The sequence below is a fragment of the Pyxicephalus adspersus genome, chromosome 9 (genome assembly GCF_032062135.1).
Source record: "Pyxicephalus adspersus chromosome 9, UCB_Pads_2.0, whole genome shotgun sequence".
In the NCBI taxonomy this organism is placed as follows: Eukaryota; Metazoa; Chordata; class Amphibia; order Anura; family Pyxicephalidae; genus Pyxicephalus; species Pyxicephalus adspersus.
This window is the reverse complement of record NC_092866.1, coordinates 46136556-46153513: the sequence shown is the minus strand read 5'-3', so window position 1 is coordinate 46153513 and position 16958 is coordinate 46136556. Positions and strand designations below refer to the sequence as shown.

The following is a 16958-nucleotide window of genomic DNA, read 5'->3' as shown; positions in this document are numbered from 1 at the left end:
AATACAGACAGTGATACAGGAGGAGAGGACCCTGCCCCGAAGAGCTTACAATCTAGTAATTAAGTATATAGGACATGCCTATGTAGCAATGCATGGTGACCCTTAGCCTTGCCAGCTGGTACGTTTTGTGATCCACTGTTCTAATTGCTATGGGCTTCCAGATTAGTGTTGTGTACAATCCCTGGTATCTAAAATGACAACTATCAGTCTTGAAATTAGGAAAGTCCACACACAGATCTTCCCGGTTCTGTTGTGGGGGCTGCCATGCTCTTCCTTCTTCTCTTCTGCATTCTGATTATTTATTATTAATTAATAATTATTCAATAAAAACTAAACAATCAATTCATGTTCTGTGATTTACCTTTGCAAAAATGTCCCAATTGTAAGAACAAAAACTCTTTATGAATATCAAGTGTGACTTGATATATGTCCCATATACCCTTGAGGAAGCCAGAAAGTTAAATGCGTGAGATTACAACATTACACATTTATTGTACATCAGCATTTAGATGTCGATTGTATAGTTAATAAGTCCACATCCCATGACCATATAATGCTTCCTGCACAAAATAATAACCTTTGTATACTTTATGCTGCAACAGTCATAATTTTTAGCCTCATTAATATTTTTTGATACTTAGCATTTTCATCAAGAGATGGCTATCTTTAGGTAGCTAAAATAAACTGGGAGGCCAATACTTACTAAAAACCAAACAACTGATGGACATTTAGAATGATTCTAGTTTACTGTCTACCACAGTTTGGCATCCACAAAGCTGTCGGATAGTCTATTATACCTTCATGGGCACATCAAGGAAAACACAAAACTAAAAGAGAAATTGGCAAAATTGGACCTCAAGATTGTGGACCTGATTTATTAAAGGTGAAGATGGGTGACCCAGCAAATGTGGAATAAATTTCTTTAAAGTCATTTGCTATTGTTAGCAAATGTTTTCAATCATGGGCCATATCTATTCCAGATTTGTTTGATCACCCAGCTTCACTGATGAAAGTGTTTGCTCTCCAGCCTTGGAGTGCTTTAATAAATCAGTCCCTAAGAGTGAGCTGTCACAAATCCATTCTAATCTAAATGCACAAATGTGTGTAATGTGAATGTTTGCCTGAAGAACTAATCTTTGGATCAAGCAGGTAGTTGGGCTACTTAGATGCTGGTAGAGCATCGTACAATCAGATGTTAGGGTCCAATTGCATAAATAAATAAACACACAATGGGCCTGATTTATTAAAGCTTTCCAAGACTAGAGATGATAGACTATCATGGGTAAACCTGGGTGAGCCAGCAAACCTAAAATAGATTCCTTAAAATCATTTTATAATATTTGGCAAATAGTTTCAATCCTGGACCATATCCATTTAAAGTTTGCTAGATCACCCAGTTTCTCCAAGAATAGTCTATCCTATCAAATCTTGGAGTGCTTTAATAAATCAGGCCCGATTGGACAACTATATTGTCAGCTTTACAAAGAACGTAAGATCAAAAGAGATAAAAAAATAATACATTTAAAGTTACTGCAAAGTGTACAATGCCAAGAATGCATTTTATAGAACTTGGTTGGTATGTAAAATGTCATACATCTCTTTGTACCTGTAGAAGCACATGGAATTTGTACATGACATCCATTAATTCAGGGACTTAAATTTGTGACCACTGTGCACCCTTTGTTAGGGTTTTGGAAAATCTTTTTTTTGTTGCCAGTATACAGTGCAGACAGACGCTTGATTAAAATGATTGTGTTTCATTTCATTCCCAGATCCATTTGTAAAGGTGTACCTGCTGCAAGACGGCAGGAAGATCAGCAAGAAAAAGACCGCAGTGAAGCGGGACGACAGAAATCCGGTCTTTAATGAAGCCATGATTTTCTCTGTACCAGCCATAGTACTGCAGGTGAGTCATCACAATCATACCTCAAAGGCTGCACTCCTAACTGGATCTTTAGAATAGCAGCTCCTAGGGAGCCTGAGATTGAAAATGTGGCTGTGAATACATTGTGCTATTTTTCAAAGTAACATTTGTATTCCTGGCTTATTGTGGCTGTAGCTCATGCTCAACCCTAATGGCATAGCCAGATAAATGTATTAAATAACATTCTTTAAGAACAGCAGGATAATACCGTTAACCATTCAATGTATATCCACCATCTGACCTTGATTTCTGTTTGAGTAATAGTTTTCTTAGAATTCTTTAGCCATCACCATTTTGTTTTCTAAAGGTATATTGAAAAATTGCATATTTACTCTTCATTTTGCTTTACAGGTTTAAAGGGACAGATTAATTTTAGTTTGATTTTCGGTATACAATAAGCATATTGTTACGGTCAAAAGACAAAAACTACAAAGCCATCATTTAGTATGAGATTCTGCCTCTGCTGTGCACGGCTTGAGCTCCTTGAAAATCCTAAACTAATACTGACTTTCTGATGTGCAGTAGATACATTGACACAACTTCTGATTCTCATATGGCATTGACCAGGCTTGACAGATTATTATTATTACCTTGTATTTATATATATATTTGTATTTATATAGTACCAACATATTACACAGGGCTTCACAAAATCCATAGTCACATCACTAACTGCCCACAATGGGAGAAGCCAATTACCAAAACTGCATGTTTTTGGGGCAGATCCCTCGTGTACTGATTAATGTCCTTTGGGATGTAGTAAGAGGTGAGTCTAATATTTTCAGCTATGTGCAATATTTAGAATTTTGATGAACAGTCAAGGTGAATTGTCACACTAAAGGCATGATCTGACATCTTAAATTGCCTACTAACGTTTAGTCTCCTAAAAGATGCCCATAGAGGTTGAAAAATTACTTGACCAGTTTCGACAGGCTAAAACTGTCCAAAAAAAGTATTATATAAAGTCACATGACTGAAAACAATACAGACATTCATGAAAGCCCTCATTTGGTTCACTGGTGCTCGAAAAACATTGAAATAAATCATTGATATGGTGTTCTGGTGCAGAAGAAAAAATGATTGGTTATAAATGTGTGATGGGAACTTCCTACATCAGCTTAAGTATTTAAAAATATACACTAAAGCAGATGGTATCCTTGGCAAACCAAATATATCTGCTTCAGGAATATCTTGTTTGTTAACAGTAGATTCATTTTAGAAATATGTATCATTCTTCTGTACTAGGTAATTCCCCAGTAAAAAATTAAAATAGTATGTTTGTGATAAATACCAGAGACTTGCTATTGTATACTAGGGTTCCTCAAGAGTTTCCTTGTACTGTGGATCAACTAATAGTGTCTACACAATGTTAGCTTCATGACATGACAAGTGAGGTAATCTTACCACCCCTATAGAGAAGTCATTCTTTCTCCTGACTACTGATATATGGGTTCTTTTTTCCACTGGCCCCTGATGGATTCATGTTAATCCTTACAGGGATTCACTAATACTTGCCAATCCTCTCAAGGGTTCTTATGTCGTTAAAAGGTTGTGAAACGCTGCCCAGTCTGGCAATTTTTCCCTTTCACAATCTATGGGTTGGGCAATAGGACTATGCTTGGCAAAGGGCGAACACTGAACAGCCAATTTTAGGGAGGCAGAGAGATTAGATATATTCTCCCAGCCTTATACAATTTATAGAAGTAAAAGGTCATTGAACAATTTGTGTGTGTTTTCCCTCCTTTGCTTCAGTGCCTGAACTTAAAACTTTCTTTTTAAGTACAGAAGCTGGTCTAGTGATGGTTACAAAAACTAGCCAATAGTGAAGCTGAGAAAGTAGAATTGGAGCCAAAATAATATGCAATGCTTTACAAAGTCCATAGTCATGTCACTATCTGTCAATCAAAGGGGCTCGCAATCTAATGTCTAAGGTCAATTTTAGGAGGAAGCTAGTTACCTAACTGCATGTTTACCCACAGGAAACCCATGCAGATAGTGTCCTGGCCGAGATTCGGACCTGGGACCTAGAGCTGCATAAGGCCAGAGTACAGGTGGTCCCCTGGTTACATACGAGATAGGGACTGTAGGTTTGTTCTTAAGTTGAATTTGTATGTAATTCAGAACAGGTACATTATTTTAATAAATGCGATTAGGACTGATGTTTGTCTCAACATATTATTAGGTAGCGTGGTGTCAGTTACTGTATAAAATCCTCACTATGAGCTAATCAAAAACAAAGAAAAAAAAACTTTATGGAGCCTAGACATTCATTCATTAACTTCTGGAGCAAGCTGTGCTTTTATATGCAAAAAGAAACAACTGCAGAGTTTGTCTTGGTCATTATAGAGTTACAAGAGCTTGAAGAAGAGCTCATTCTCAGCTGTGTTGTTTAGCAAAAGATTTCTTTTGCAAGTCATTCAAACTGTCCCTCCTCCAAGCCCCCCTCACGAGCAGGGAAGCCCTGTTCGTATCTAGGAGTCGTCCGTATGTGGGATGTCCCTAACCTACCTGTACTAACTTCTGAGTCATCGTGCTGCCTGGGAGTATGGCCCAGTGTTAAGGAATCATGGGGGACCTCTTTAGAAAATTTGATTGAAGATTCACGCATCTGTCATCACCACATAATATGTGATAGTGTGATAGCATTTATGTTCATAGCTTTGCCTTAGGTAGTTCTATTATTGACAACAGTACCACTGAAAGAAACAACTGTTGCACAGTGAATCATTTCACAGTAGTCTTAAAGAGTTTATGGGACTGCATTTGCATGCCTTTTATCCTAAATTATTTATGCATATGCCTTAGTTGAATAATTTATTGTGCAGATAGACATTATTGGGTCCTATGTGCTGTATTTAGGCCCCTGGGTCTTGTTTCTGTGACCCCTGTCCAGTAACCTTGCCAGGGATAAACTCCATCTTAACGTTGTAGAGAATCTTTTGACAAACAGACATATGTACAGATTGCAGCAGAGAAAGTGTCTAAAAACGAGAGCAAATAAGAGCACATTTATAAACTCAGCACATTTATAAAACACTACAATCTGTAATAAAACAGAACCAGTTATTGGGGCCCTGAAGCTAGTGTAAGCGAATTAAACTCAATGGACCCTATTTAGAAAACAGGGGATCCGACAATCCCTCAAACATTCCCTGGTGGGCTATGAATCGGCACCTAATTCGTTTCCACAGATGAAACCTAACACTTGATTTATTATTTGAACGCTTTGAACACCCAGCATTTTTCTTCAATATCATAACTATATACAGTGGGGGAAAGAAGTATTTGATCCCCTGCTGATTTTGTACGTTCGCCCTCTGACAAAGAAACGACCAGTCTATAATTGTAATGGTAGGTTTATTGTAGCTGTGAGAGACGGAATAACAACAAAACAACCCTCAAAAACCCAGTACTCAAAAGTCAGAGCTTGATGTGCATTGTAATGAGTGAAATAAGTATTTGACCAATTATTAACCAGCAAGATTTCAGGCTACCTGGTGTCTTCACTGTATTCAGGTAACAAGCTGAGATTAGGAGCACCCTCTGTAAGGGAGTGCTCCTAATCCATGCTTGTTACTGTACCTGTATAAAAGACACCTGTGCACAGAAGCAATTAATCATATTCCAAACTAACCACTACGGCCAAGACCAAAGAGCTGTCTAAGGATGTCAGGGACAAGATTGTAGATCTACACAAGGCTGAACTGGGCTACAAGACTATCGCCAAGCATCTTGGTGGGAAGGTGACAACACAAAATAACTGTCAATCTCCCCCAGTCTGGGGGTCCAGGCCAAATCCTCCCTTGTGGAGTTGCAATAATCATGAGAACGGTGACGAAGCAGCCCAGAACTACACAGCTGGGACCATAGTAACCAAGAAAACAATTAATAACACACTGCCCCGTGAAGGCTTGAAATCTTGCAGAGCCCGCAAGGTACTCCTGCTCAAGATAGCACATGTACAGGCCCGTCTGCAAATTGCCAATGAACATCTGAATGATCCAGAGGAGAACTGGGTGAAAGTATTGTGGTCAGATGAGACCAAAATTGAGCCCTTTGGCATCAACTAAACTTGCCGTGTTTGGAGGAGGAATGGCGACTATGACCCCAAGAACACTGTAAAACATGGAGATGGACACATTATCCCTTTTGGGGTGTTTTTCTGCTAAGGGAACAGGGCACCTTCACCCCATCGAAAGGACAATGGATGGGGCCATGTACCGTCAAATCTTGGGTGAGCTCCTCCTTCCCTCAGCCAGGGTATTGAAAATGGGTCGTGTATGGGTATTCCAGCATGACAATGACCCAAAACATACAGCCAAGGCAACAAAGGAGTCGCTCAGGGGACCAAATACTTCTTTCCTTCACTGTATACAGCCAGTACGCACGTCTGGACCAACTACTACCTAGATCCATAACCTATAATCTTGGAAGAAAACTTCTTTCAATAATTCTCTCCCTCTCCAGTTTGAGCTAAAAAAATTGGTTGAATTTAACCCACTCCTCTTTCATCACTTAGATCCTTTTACCACCATCCAACCATCGCACACATTTTTTTAACTATTGTTGCTTTCATTCTTCACACTCACCACTCACCTGAATACCAACTAACAATATAAGTTTCCAACCAATCCCCTGAAGTAGCCAGGTGGCGAAACTCGTCAGGTTAAGAGACAATAACATACAAGTCTTTAGAGAATGTTGTATAATTGGTATTGTAATACATGTCTATCATGATGTTCTAAGCACAGATGACCTATGTATATAGCACAGAATACTATGAATTATCTATGAATTAGCAAAGCACGTTTGAACCACTAAAAAGCCTCTTCTTCTCCTTCATCCGATATCTAATGTGATGTTCTAGGCTTGGCAACCTCATGAACCCCAACCCCTAGGTATTAATTATCTATTTCATTCCCTGGTGGTAATCAATTACTGCGATTGAAACACATGGACCTATTCCTTTTTTAATTCACTATAAAGACATTTGGTATTATATAATGAAAAGTAAGGTGTCATGTAACATGAAATAGAAGCAGAACAGTTATTGATTATGAACTACATTATCTGTTCTGCGTCTACCAATACATGAATGTCAGTTTGGTTTGCTTGACCTATTAGTTACATTCTTTTTCTGCCCTCTGAACAATTTGTGGTTAAATGGGAGACAATGATAAGTAAAGTGCCTTGATCTAATGGAAGGCTGCCATCACAGAATGCTGCAGATAGCCCCCTACAACATGGAAATACAGCCTTGGATACTATTGTACCATAGAGGAACTTTTTCACTGTTCTTAGTCTTTTACTGTCAGAAGATAATGTACCAATGAATAATCCAATGATGTGTGGAGTGTTATCTGCTCCCTGCAGCCTTTTGCAGTAAAGTTTCCCTAACCATGGTTTTCTACTACAGCCTCCTGAAGGAGAAATGTCTGCTAGCATGCTGTCATTAATGCTCTAGGAGTGTTTTACAGCAGGATTATTTATTTGCTTTTAAAATCTGTGAAAAAAGTATAATGATCCTGAAGAAACCTTAAAAAGAATTCAATTACAGCTGGGTAGTCTTTCAACTAATTTCATTTTGGGGAAATGACTAAGCCCTTTATTTTATTATTGAACCATCTGCTATGGAACAAGATATTATTTTCTCTTTTAAGAGTAGCAGTCCAGTTTACCTTTAGCCTGCTGTCTCCCAGGCTATCAAACTACCCTATTAAATATCTGTTGGATTTGATTAAATGTGATGGTTGTTTTAAATATTATGTAGCTTGGTCTTCAAGGCAGGGAAACTTTTTTTCTTAATTGAAAACATTTTTAAACCAGAGATCCTGCAGTTTTAAGCTTCTTTCAGGATCTGTGGTGAACCACAGAGGTTTATCACACTCTTAAATGCACTCCCAGCCACTCCAATTCAACTGAAAGGGTGCAGTTGGAAAAAATTTTATGTAAGTGTTTGCATGCTGTTGCAGCTGCACTGGGGTTGTGGCACGTTTCCTGGAAGTGACATGTTGCTTCTTGCCGTGTGGTTGCTTCCCTGGTGGAAGAACCCCATCTCCAGTGCAAATGCAACGGCAATGCATGCAAACGTAATAACTTGGGATGTGGTTTTCTGTTCATGGGTGCATAGCAGCAGTTTGCTATATACCTGAGAGCAGCCAGCCATGTGACACCAGTCTGAATTGGGCCTCATAGGTGTGCCCAATGCATTGAATAATTAGTCTGTGCTCATGTACCATACTTAAACTAACCATGCATGCAAATATTGGATGTCCATCCTATGTCCTAGATCAGTGGTCGCAAACCTTTTGGACCTGTGGACCACTACATGCATGGACCCCGGACTGTGCATGTGCGGGGAGCTGTGTGTCACTCAAAGGGGAAGAAACTTCCCATAGAGTGATGTCATAATGCCATAACCTGCCCACTCTCCCATCGCAGGATCAGACCCGTGATGAGAGACACAACCCGGCCACCGCTCTGAGCCTACAATCCGTACAGGAGACATGGGCTGGTGTGCCCCCCCCGGGAGGGTCTTTATCCTGACCCCGCTGGGGGGGAGCACCGGCTAGACCACCAAAATCACCAGTTGTCGACTGCTTTCTTAAATGACTGCACAGAGGGTAAAAAACTAAAGTTAAGTGCAGTTATAATTAAATTTTTGCTTCTTCATGCTGCTATAAAGTTATTCAAGAATTTTGCATTTAAAAGAAGAGGGTGGTTCCCCCACCTCAAACATGGTCTTTATCAGTATGCTTGTTTTCAAAAAACCTTTGAATGTAATGCGCTGGTATTGGCATAAGCCCTAAATGGGCGTAATTGTAAAGCCCAAACACCAGGAATACCTTATTAAGCAGAATAGACAATAAAAAAATTATGGGTTTTACAGATTTCCAAATACTTTGACCTGAATTTTGTCTTTTTAGGATTTGTCTCTCAGGGTGACAGTGGCAGAATGCTGTGACGACGGGCGAACAGAAAATGTCGGACATGTGATCATTGGACCATCAGTCAGTGGGATGGGCATGACCCACTGGAATCAAATGTTAGCTACCTTAAGAAAGCCTGTGTCTATGTGGCACCAACTACGACAAACTAACTGAAAAGCCAAATCATGATAAGAAGATAATTGGTAATGATATTAATGTTATTGAACCCAAAATTGCTGAGCATAAACTTATCATGATTGCCTGTAAAAATATTTATGTACAAAAATACTCTGTGTAAATAATTTGCATGAGATTTCTTTCCAAATAATTCAAGTTGTAAATTTTGTTAAAGTTTTATTATTAGTTCTGTGATTTTCTGTTTACAACATAATTTAGATCCAGGCTGTATATTGCCAAAAGTATTGCTATCGCTTAAAGATTTATCATCAGTGTTTGCTTTGCTGCACAAGTTATTCTACTGACAATTATGAAACAATTATATTTTACTGACAGAGTTACAGTATTAAGATAAAAAAATGACTTAGGGGTTTTCTTGTTGTTACATAACAGCTACCTCTGTCCAAAGCCATAGCTATATTATTACAAAAATACTAATGATAAGCTTAAGAAAGTAAAGAGAAGTAAATATCTTACATTTTTTAAAATCTTAATTGAAAAGATCATCTTTTATCATAAATAAGGAAATAATCCTTTCAAGTATAATTTTTATATCTTCCTAAATTGTTTAGATTCATGAAATTGTTTAGATTATTATAGTATGCAGCAGAACCTTAACTGAAATTAGAAATCCAGCACCTTGTGGGTGGGACATCAAAATGGAAATCCAGCACCTTGTGGGTGGGACATCAAAATGGAAATCCAACACCTTGTGGGTGGGTCATCAAAATGGAAATCCAACACCTTGTGGGTGGGTCATCAAAATGGAAATCCAACACCTTGTGGGTGGGACATCAAAATAGAAATCCAGCACTTTGTGGGTGGGACATTAAAATAGAATTTCAGCTCTTGTGGGTGAGACATCAGATTATATTGCCAAAACAAGCACTCTACTGCTATTTCTACCATGAAGCACACAATCTAGCCTGTGTCCCATGGTGGTGCAGGTAATTTGGAGAGTTTAGTTGTGTGCTCTTTACACCGGCCAGTTTGATTGTAAAAAAAAAAACAAAAAAAACACCACATTTGACATACATTACCAATACAGTGAGGGACAACAAGTAATAACTGAGAAGCACCACCATGCTTCTATTGCTTTCTTACACTCTTTAGAAACATCATATATGGCGGTACCTGATTTATGCTCAAACATACACCTACTGCATGAATTAGCCACACAAATGAATCCCTGTCACTTGACACATTACTAAGTCATTTCTATACAACAACTGCATTACACTCACTGCCAGCTTAAGGCAGAGTAGGATTTGTATGGAGCACACATATATATATTATTTGTCTTTGCAAGTGATAACAGTAATAATTGAAGCTTCTGCAAAACAATGGACACTTTGAAATACAATTTAGAAACTCTATGGGTTTAAAGCCAATGAAACAAATGTTTTAAAATGTAAATAGTTAGGAATATAGAATGCAAACATTTTCAGATTAACTATCTTTTCTAACAAGCATTGAATCTGCCACTTGTGACTTACTGTGAAGCAGGACATTAGCAAAAATAGGGAGGGTGAAATGTCTGCTGGAAAGATTAGTTTTGAAAGTCTGGAACTATATAATGCTGTGTATTTTCTGAACACCCCCAGGCAGTTGACACATTTGTATTTTGTAAAAATATTCATACTCGCAGTTCATTGTATTTTTCTACATTGATTTCCACAATGTTTGTTGGATGAAAAAGTATTTAATTGGTTTGCAACTAAAGACAACCTATTGTGATTTTCTTGAGATCAACACAGTCGAGGACATATCAAAGAAAAATATATATATCACAGGTTATTTTATAAATGTGAAAATTTAAGTCTTAAAATTCTAACATATTTCATTATAAAAAATGTATATAGTTTGGAAGAAGGCTGTTGTCCAGGTTTACTGGATCACCCAGCTTCACTGATGAAAGTGTATACTCTTCAGCCCTGGAGAGCTTTAATAAATCAGGCCCAATGTAACAGAGGCAAGACCAGAGAAGAGATCTCCCTAACAGGGTCACAGCTAGTAATAGAAGTTCTAACCCCCTCACCACTGTATCCAAAACGAAAAATTGATTTCGGCTTCAGACGGGCTTAAATTTATATTTACAGCCTAACATAAGGTGCAAAAAAAAAAAAATAATAAATAAAAACTTTGCATCACAACATTATTTCATTTAAATATGCATTTATATCAAAATAGAATAGTAAGAAAAGGTACTTGTGATGCTGGAAGAAAATAATTTTTTATAATTCAGACTTTATAAACTGTTAATGTTAGGCATGCAGAAAAACAGAAACACATATATTTGTGTTACAAGTGCTCAGTGATATGAAGTTACTGATAATAGACACTTTTATATTACAAAGAAGGCTTAAGGCTAATCCTGGAAAGTCAGTATTTTCCCAGTAACACATATTAACTCACAAAATGTGAACAATTGATGTGTACAAAACACACTGTTATAAAATTGTAATTATAAGGCTATTTTGCATGTATTTAATGTGAAATTATATTTCTAATGACTATTTGAAGAATATTGTCAATGATACCTACAGCTTTATTAAGTGCAATAAAACTTATTTTCATAAAAGCATAAAATGTGTCATGTTGTGCGAAATTGTGCAGAGAATGTTTTTCTAAAGTGAATGTGTGCTTTGGCTGGGAACTTAATGTTCAAGTAAATGTGAATATCAAGCAAACAGTTAAAGACAGAGAAGTACATTTATGACAGGTGTTTGCCTGCCTTAAGCTTTGCATTTTTATTCCTGAAACAAAGCATAGCCAGCCTGATAACAATACTGTTTGCTGCTGCATTTGAACAGACTGTGGAAGTCATCCCTCTGACCCTTTCTCCTCTCAGCATGCTTCTATGTCAGCATTTAGCAATGCAGGACGCCCGACTGGCTCCGAGTACTATTCATCCTCTAATCCCAAGAGCTGATTACAACAGGCTGTAATCAAATCCAGGTGATTGCACTTATAATACATTTTTACATAAATGAATACCTGCATCAGTTATATTTTTTTTTAATATTTGCCAACTATTAATGCAGCAATTAAGAATTTAGCAATAAAGAAAAATACGTGGGACACCCAGTATGGGGCATCATGTCAAATTCTCTTCTTCCTCTTCGGTGTCCATGTTTAAAATTGGCAACTGGCCAGTTTAGTACAAAAGATGTCATATTGGGCTGGGGAAAGAATTTACAGACTTGTATAGAGCTGACTAAGATGAAGCTTATAAAGGCCATGCTCTCCTTGTTCCTGGGAGAGGATGGAATTAGGAGGAGGTGAGTCAAGTTAAGTACAAACTACAGCAGGTGCCAGCAATAAAAGTAGATATGTTGTTATGCCCTCCATACGCAAATAATGTAAGTACCCTTCCAACTTAGGGATATACTGACTACAGATCTACTGACAAAAAGAACAGTGTGAGGAATCTTTATAAAACAAAAATAATTTATTTTTCCTTCTTAACTTTTCTCTGATTTGATAATTCATTAATTTTTTTATCAAGTTTCCTCTGCAGGTGAACTTTCTTTGTGGGATCTAGCGAGTGGTCCTTGTGTCCGCTTCCTGCATAGATCACTCCTTCCCGACTGATTCTTGTCCGGGCTCGTGATTTAGCTTTGTCACCACAACCATGGACCTGTAATACAGCAACAAGAGGGAATCTTAACAAAGTTAAAAGAAAAGTTGGGTCTTGCCAGGTACATTACGACCCGTGATGTTACTAAGCGAGTATTGTTTTTTACCCCAGATAAGCTTTACCAGTACTTGTTATGACCTTCTGTTTACATAGAACCTGGCCTTATTTCAAAGAATTTTAAACCATATTGCATATATATTAGCATATGTAGATGATGTCCTTTTCAGTCTTTGTGCGATTCCAAACAATAGAAGTTCCATGACGTTTTATATAAAATCCGGAAGGTTGGATTACCAGCCAATCACATAAAATGTGGAAAAGGACTGGACGAAGCCCAGTCTTTGATCTACGGATTTGGCAGGAGCAATTAATAGCTGGCTTCGGCCAGTATTATAATAAAACATTTGATTTGGTCTGTAGCATACTCAGAAAAGTTTGCACCTAACTTTGCTATGATAGCGACTCCACTTACTGATCCCAACAAGTGAAACAAGTCCACCATGGTGAAACTAAATGAAGAGACAGAAGACAAGATGAAAGCAGTATTTGGTAATGTTCCAGTGTTATCCCCCCAACTTCAGTGGAGAATTTCATGTACAAATAGATGCCTCTGATGTTTGCCTAAAAATAGTCCTGTCCTTGGTTGGAAACTGATCCTTGCAGAGTAGAAGTTTTCAACAGGAAGGGTCTGGTGATAAAGTGGGCACTAAAGACATTGAGGTATAACCTTTTAAACAGGCAATTGTGGTTATACCTCAATGACCACTACAGAGCATGGCTTGAAACAAAGGGCACAATGCAATGGTCACTAGGTGGTTACACCGGAAAAAAATAGTCCAAAGCAAGTGTTCAGACCCAAGAACTAGCAACTCAGAAATTTCATCCACTGAGCTATCAAAGGAGTAACATATAAAAAATTGATATCACATAGCACAAGGCAAATATGTATAATAACTGTGTTGTATGACCAAAATAAATAAAATGTGATCAATGATGCAATGGTTCCATTTTTTGCCTCTATGTCACTGCTCTACCTCTAGTAATGAGTAATCAGAGACTAAAACCATGTACAGGACATCACCATACGTCACTCCCTGAAGAGTTGATTGCTGATATTTCTACAATAACCGAAGAGCCGGAACCTGGAAATGGAGGAGAAGGGTTGCTGGACACGTAATTATGAAAGCTCTTCTATTGTATGGTCACTTAAAATTTTGCAAAGTAAATCCAACCCTCTCTCGGTCAGTGTTTAGTGCTGGGAACGTTTTATATAACTGATTGAGCAGCTCTTGCATGAACCTTTAACCTTTGCAAGTTACAAGCTGATGAGCTGCTTGCCATGTCTACTTGCAATGTTCTAACATCCACTACAATTGTTTGTGCACCATAGACACACAGGCTGATGTTTGAGTGTGCCAAAATTTCTATAATTACATAAAATGAAATCCACATATGCATTGTACAGTCATAAAAGTTCCAATCACAAGGCTCATTAAGACACTCACAATGATAGGAGTGATTATGTCATCTGTCTGTGTTCTAGTGGTTACACTGTAAAAGCTACACAGCAGGGCCACTGTGTCCAGAACAATGATTACCCATCATGCTTTGGAATATCAACTACATATCATGCTGTCAGTAATATATGGGAATTTAGATAAAAATGACAAAGCAAGAGGTCTTTCAAGTAGTTACTCGCTTCCACTCTATTTGTCCTGCACATCAATAGAAGTGCTAGTCAATGTGTGATGTCTGTCAGTATATCGTCCTGATCTATGGATTGCTGTGAGGGTGCAGACGTGTCCTGAATTGAAAGATCATGTGCAGGCTGATGCTTTGTAATAACAATAATAAAACCACAGAATGGAGAGGAAATTAAATAGCCACTATCTTCATGTAAATCTTGAAAAAATATTACAATAAAAGCAAATTCAGTGTTAAAGACATTCCTCCTATTAAATAAATGCTTTGAAGTAGATTCATTTTATCTCAGCTCAGTATCAAGATATGATTAGCAACATTAATTGGGATTTAAGGGAAAACGTAATTTAAATTAGGATTCTGGAACTTTTGTTTATTTCTGATGATAATCATGCACTTAGCTCTCTTCCAGATACTCTATATTGTTCTGTTGTATGACAAACCCATATTTTTCCCATGATTCTCTCTGTCAGTACTTGGAACGCACACAAGGGGGTCAGAAAGCAGCATTGCAGACTGCTGTAATAAAAACTCCAACTTAATAGGCTTCTAATAAAAAACAAAATTTAAAAAGCAAATGTGGTTTGTTTAACCCTTTCCAGCCAATGAAAGCTTTTTGTCTTGGCCAAATATATATAAGCATCTACACGCGTTTGTCTTCTTGCTTTTAACTCTATGACTATTTTGAATATAAAAATATTTTTCAAAGGCTGTGTTGATGGAAAGTTAGTATATAGTTTGCAGGAAGGGGTGGAAGGATGACTGCAGGTAAAACTAAAATCCTTTATTCTTCTCCCCTCGCTCTTTTAACCTAATTTGTAAATTAAACTACATGCCTCAGGTGCAGAAAAAATTTATGGTCTCACTATACAATGTGCCTAAGGTTGGGTTGTATAAAAGTGACCTTTACTTTCCTTCTGCTAGCCCATCGAATAGTACCTGCAGTGTTCTCCCCAGTCCTTTTAACTGGGCGCACCACCCGGCACTCTTCATCCTTTGGCTGGGTGCGCCACCCAGCACTGTCTTTGGGTGGTTGCTGAAAAATTGGGTCACATTATATCTATATATGGGCACTGGACAGTTGGGGCATAATACAAAGATGATAGTAAAATTGGATATATTAAGTAAGAGGGTGGGCATAAAAAAGTTGGAACAAAGTGTAGGGGAAGGATAGAAAGCAAACCAGTAGAATTATAAGGATAACTGGATTCCAATGGCAACAACAACTGTAAACACTCAATTTGTCATGTTTTAACCACCCTCCCACAACCTCTTCCCACCTAGTTTATAAACACTGACCTATGCAAGAAGATTGGTGTAGACCCTTTATCCATGTCTCTCCCCTGTTATTTAAAGTTTTTTAGCAAATCCTAGATAAGGCTTAGTCTACACGTACATTTTCCCCAGCCTTTAACCTGAGGCTTTAAAAGCCCACATTTTAAATTATGATGTCTTTTCCAGAGCCTCTGATGGTGAGGATGTTGCGCCACTGGTTACTGCCAGGTTGTGGTCCTTGGGCACACACAGTACCAAATCACAAAGCAGAAGGTTAGTCGAGGAAAGCCTGGGTCAATTGTGTCAATTGTCGGGGATCCAGGAGACAGACACCAGTGAAACTAGATAACGAGGGGTTAACGCAGGAGCTGAACAGAGAAAACTTATCTGAATAAGGCACCAGGTAAACAGGAACTAGCTCAACAGAACTAGGGGCATGCCACAATGGAGAAACGTTGCACGAACATTGAGTGCAGTGTGTGGGCTAGCTAAATAGCCATGGATGGTTAAGAGGCTGTTTCCTGATTGGCCAGCGAGTTGGACGAAACTTATCTTTGGAATGAAGGCACACTCAGTGTCAAAACCGCCCGCATGCGCAGGAGAGAGATGCCTGTGCTTTAGAGGCGAAGAGGTAAGTGTGACAATCTAGCTTTAAAATGCTAGTAAAAGTGCATAAAAATGCATATAAACGCAGTGGAAACATTTACATGCGTTTTTGAAACCGTACCTGTAGACCCAGCCTAACAGCTGTAAATTGCTTTAAAAATGTACTATATCTTCAAACCTTAGCTATGCAGCATTGCATTGTTTTTATAGAAAGTCTGCTGGGGTACAGTGAAATCCTTCTGACTTTTCTGACAAAATTATCAGTTTACTGTGTCAATATAGCAGAAAGAGGTCTCAACCAACCCTAAAAAAAAATTCCAGACATTGCATCTAAACCCACTTCTAAATGTAAAATACATTTTTTGAGCAGAGTTTTCATGGCTGCTATCTAGGTATCGCTAGAGAGCTGGGACAAAAGAGTACCCGAGAGTTGCGACAAAAGAGTGCCCGAGAGCTGCGACAAAAGAGTGCCCGAGAGAAAGAGTGCCCGAGGGCTGCGATAAAAGAGTGCCCGAGAGCTGCGACAAAAGAGTGCCCGAGAGCTGCGACAAAAGAGTGCCCGAGGGCTGCGACAAAAGAGTGCCCGAGGGCTGCGACAAAAGAGTGCCCGAGGGCTGCGAGCCTCTAAGTCTCATTCAAGCCTCCAAATTTGAACGCTTAATATTAAACATTACTTGAATTCCAAGTTGTTTCAGTAAGATACCAG

The 16958-nt window shown here is 38.4% G+C and overlaps 2 protein-coding genes across 2 annotated transcripts in view; one reads left to right on the top strand and one right to left on the bottom strand.

Moving 5' to 3' along the window:
• The window catches only part of SYT12 (synaptotagmin 12), a 62334-nt gene extending 50721 nt beyond the window's left edge, over positions 1–11613 (top strand). Inside the window, exons 7-8 of the mRNA XM_072421815.1 lie at positions 1773–1906; positions 8851–11613. Coding sequence (XP_072277916.1) covers positions 1773–1906; positions 8851–9027 — 311 coding nt within the window. The 3' untranslated portion in view covers positions 9028–11613. The remainder of the gene's footprint in view (positions 1–1772; positions 1907–8850) is intronic.
• Positions 11614–12462: 849 nt separating this feature from the next.
• IGHMBP2 (immunoglobulin mu DNA binding protein 2) overlaps positions 12463–16958 on the bottom strand; it is a 29210-nt gene continuing 24714 nt past the window's right edge. Inside the window, exon 15 of the mRNA XM_072421536.1 lies at positions 12463–12670. Within this exon, the coding sequence (XP_072277637.1) occupies positions 12482–12670 (189 nt within the window). The 3' untranslated portion in view covers positions 12463–12481. The remainder of the gene's footprint in view (positions 12671–16958) is intronic.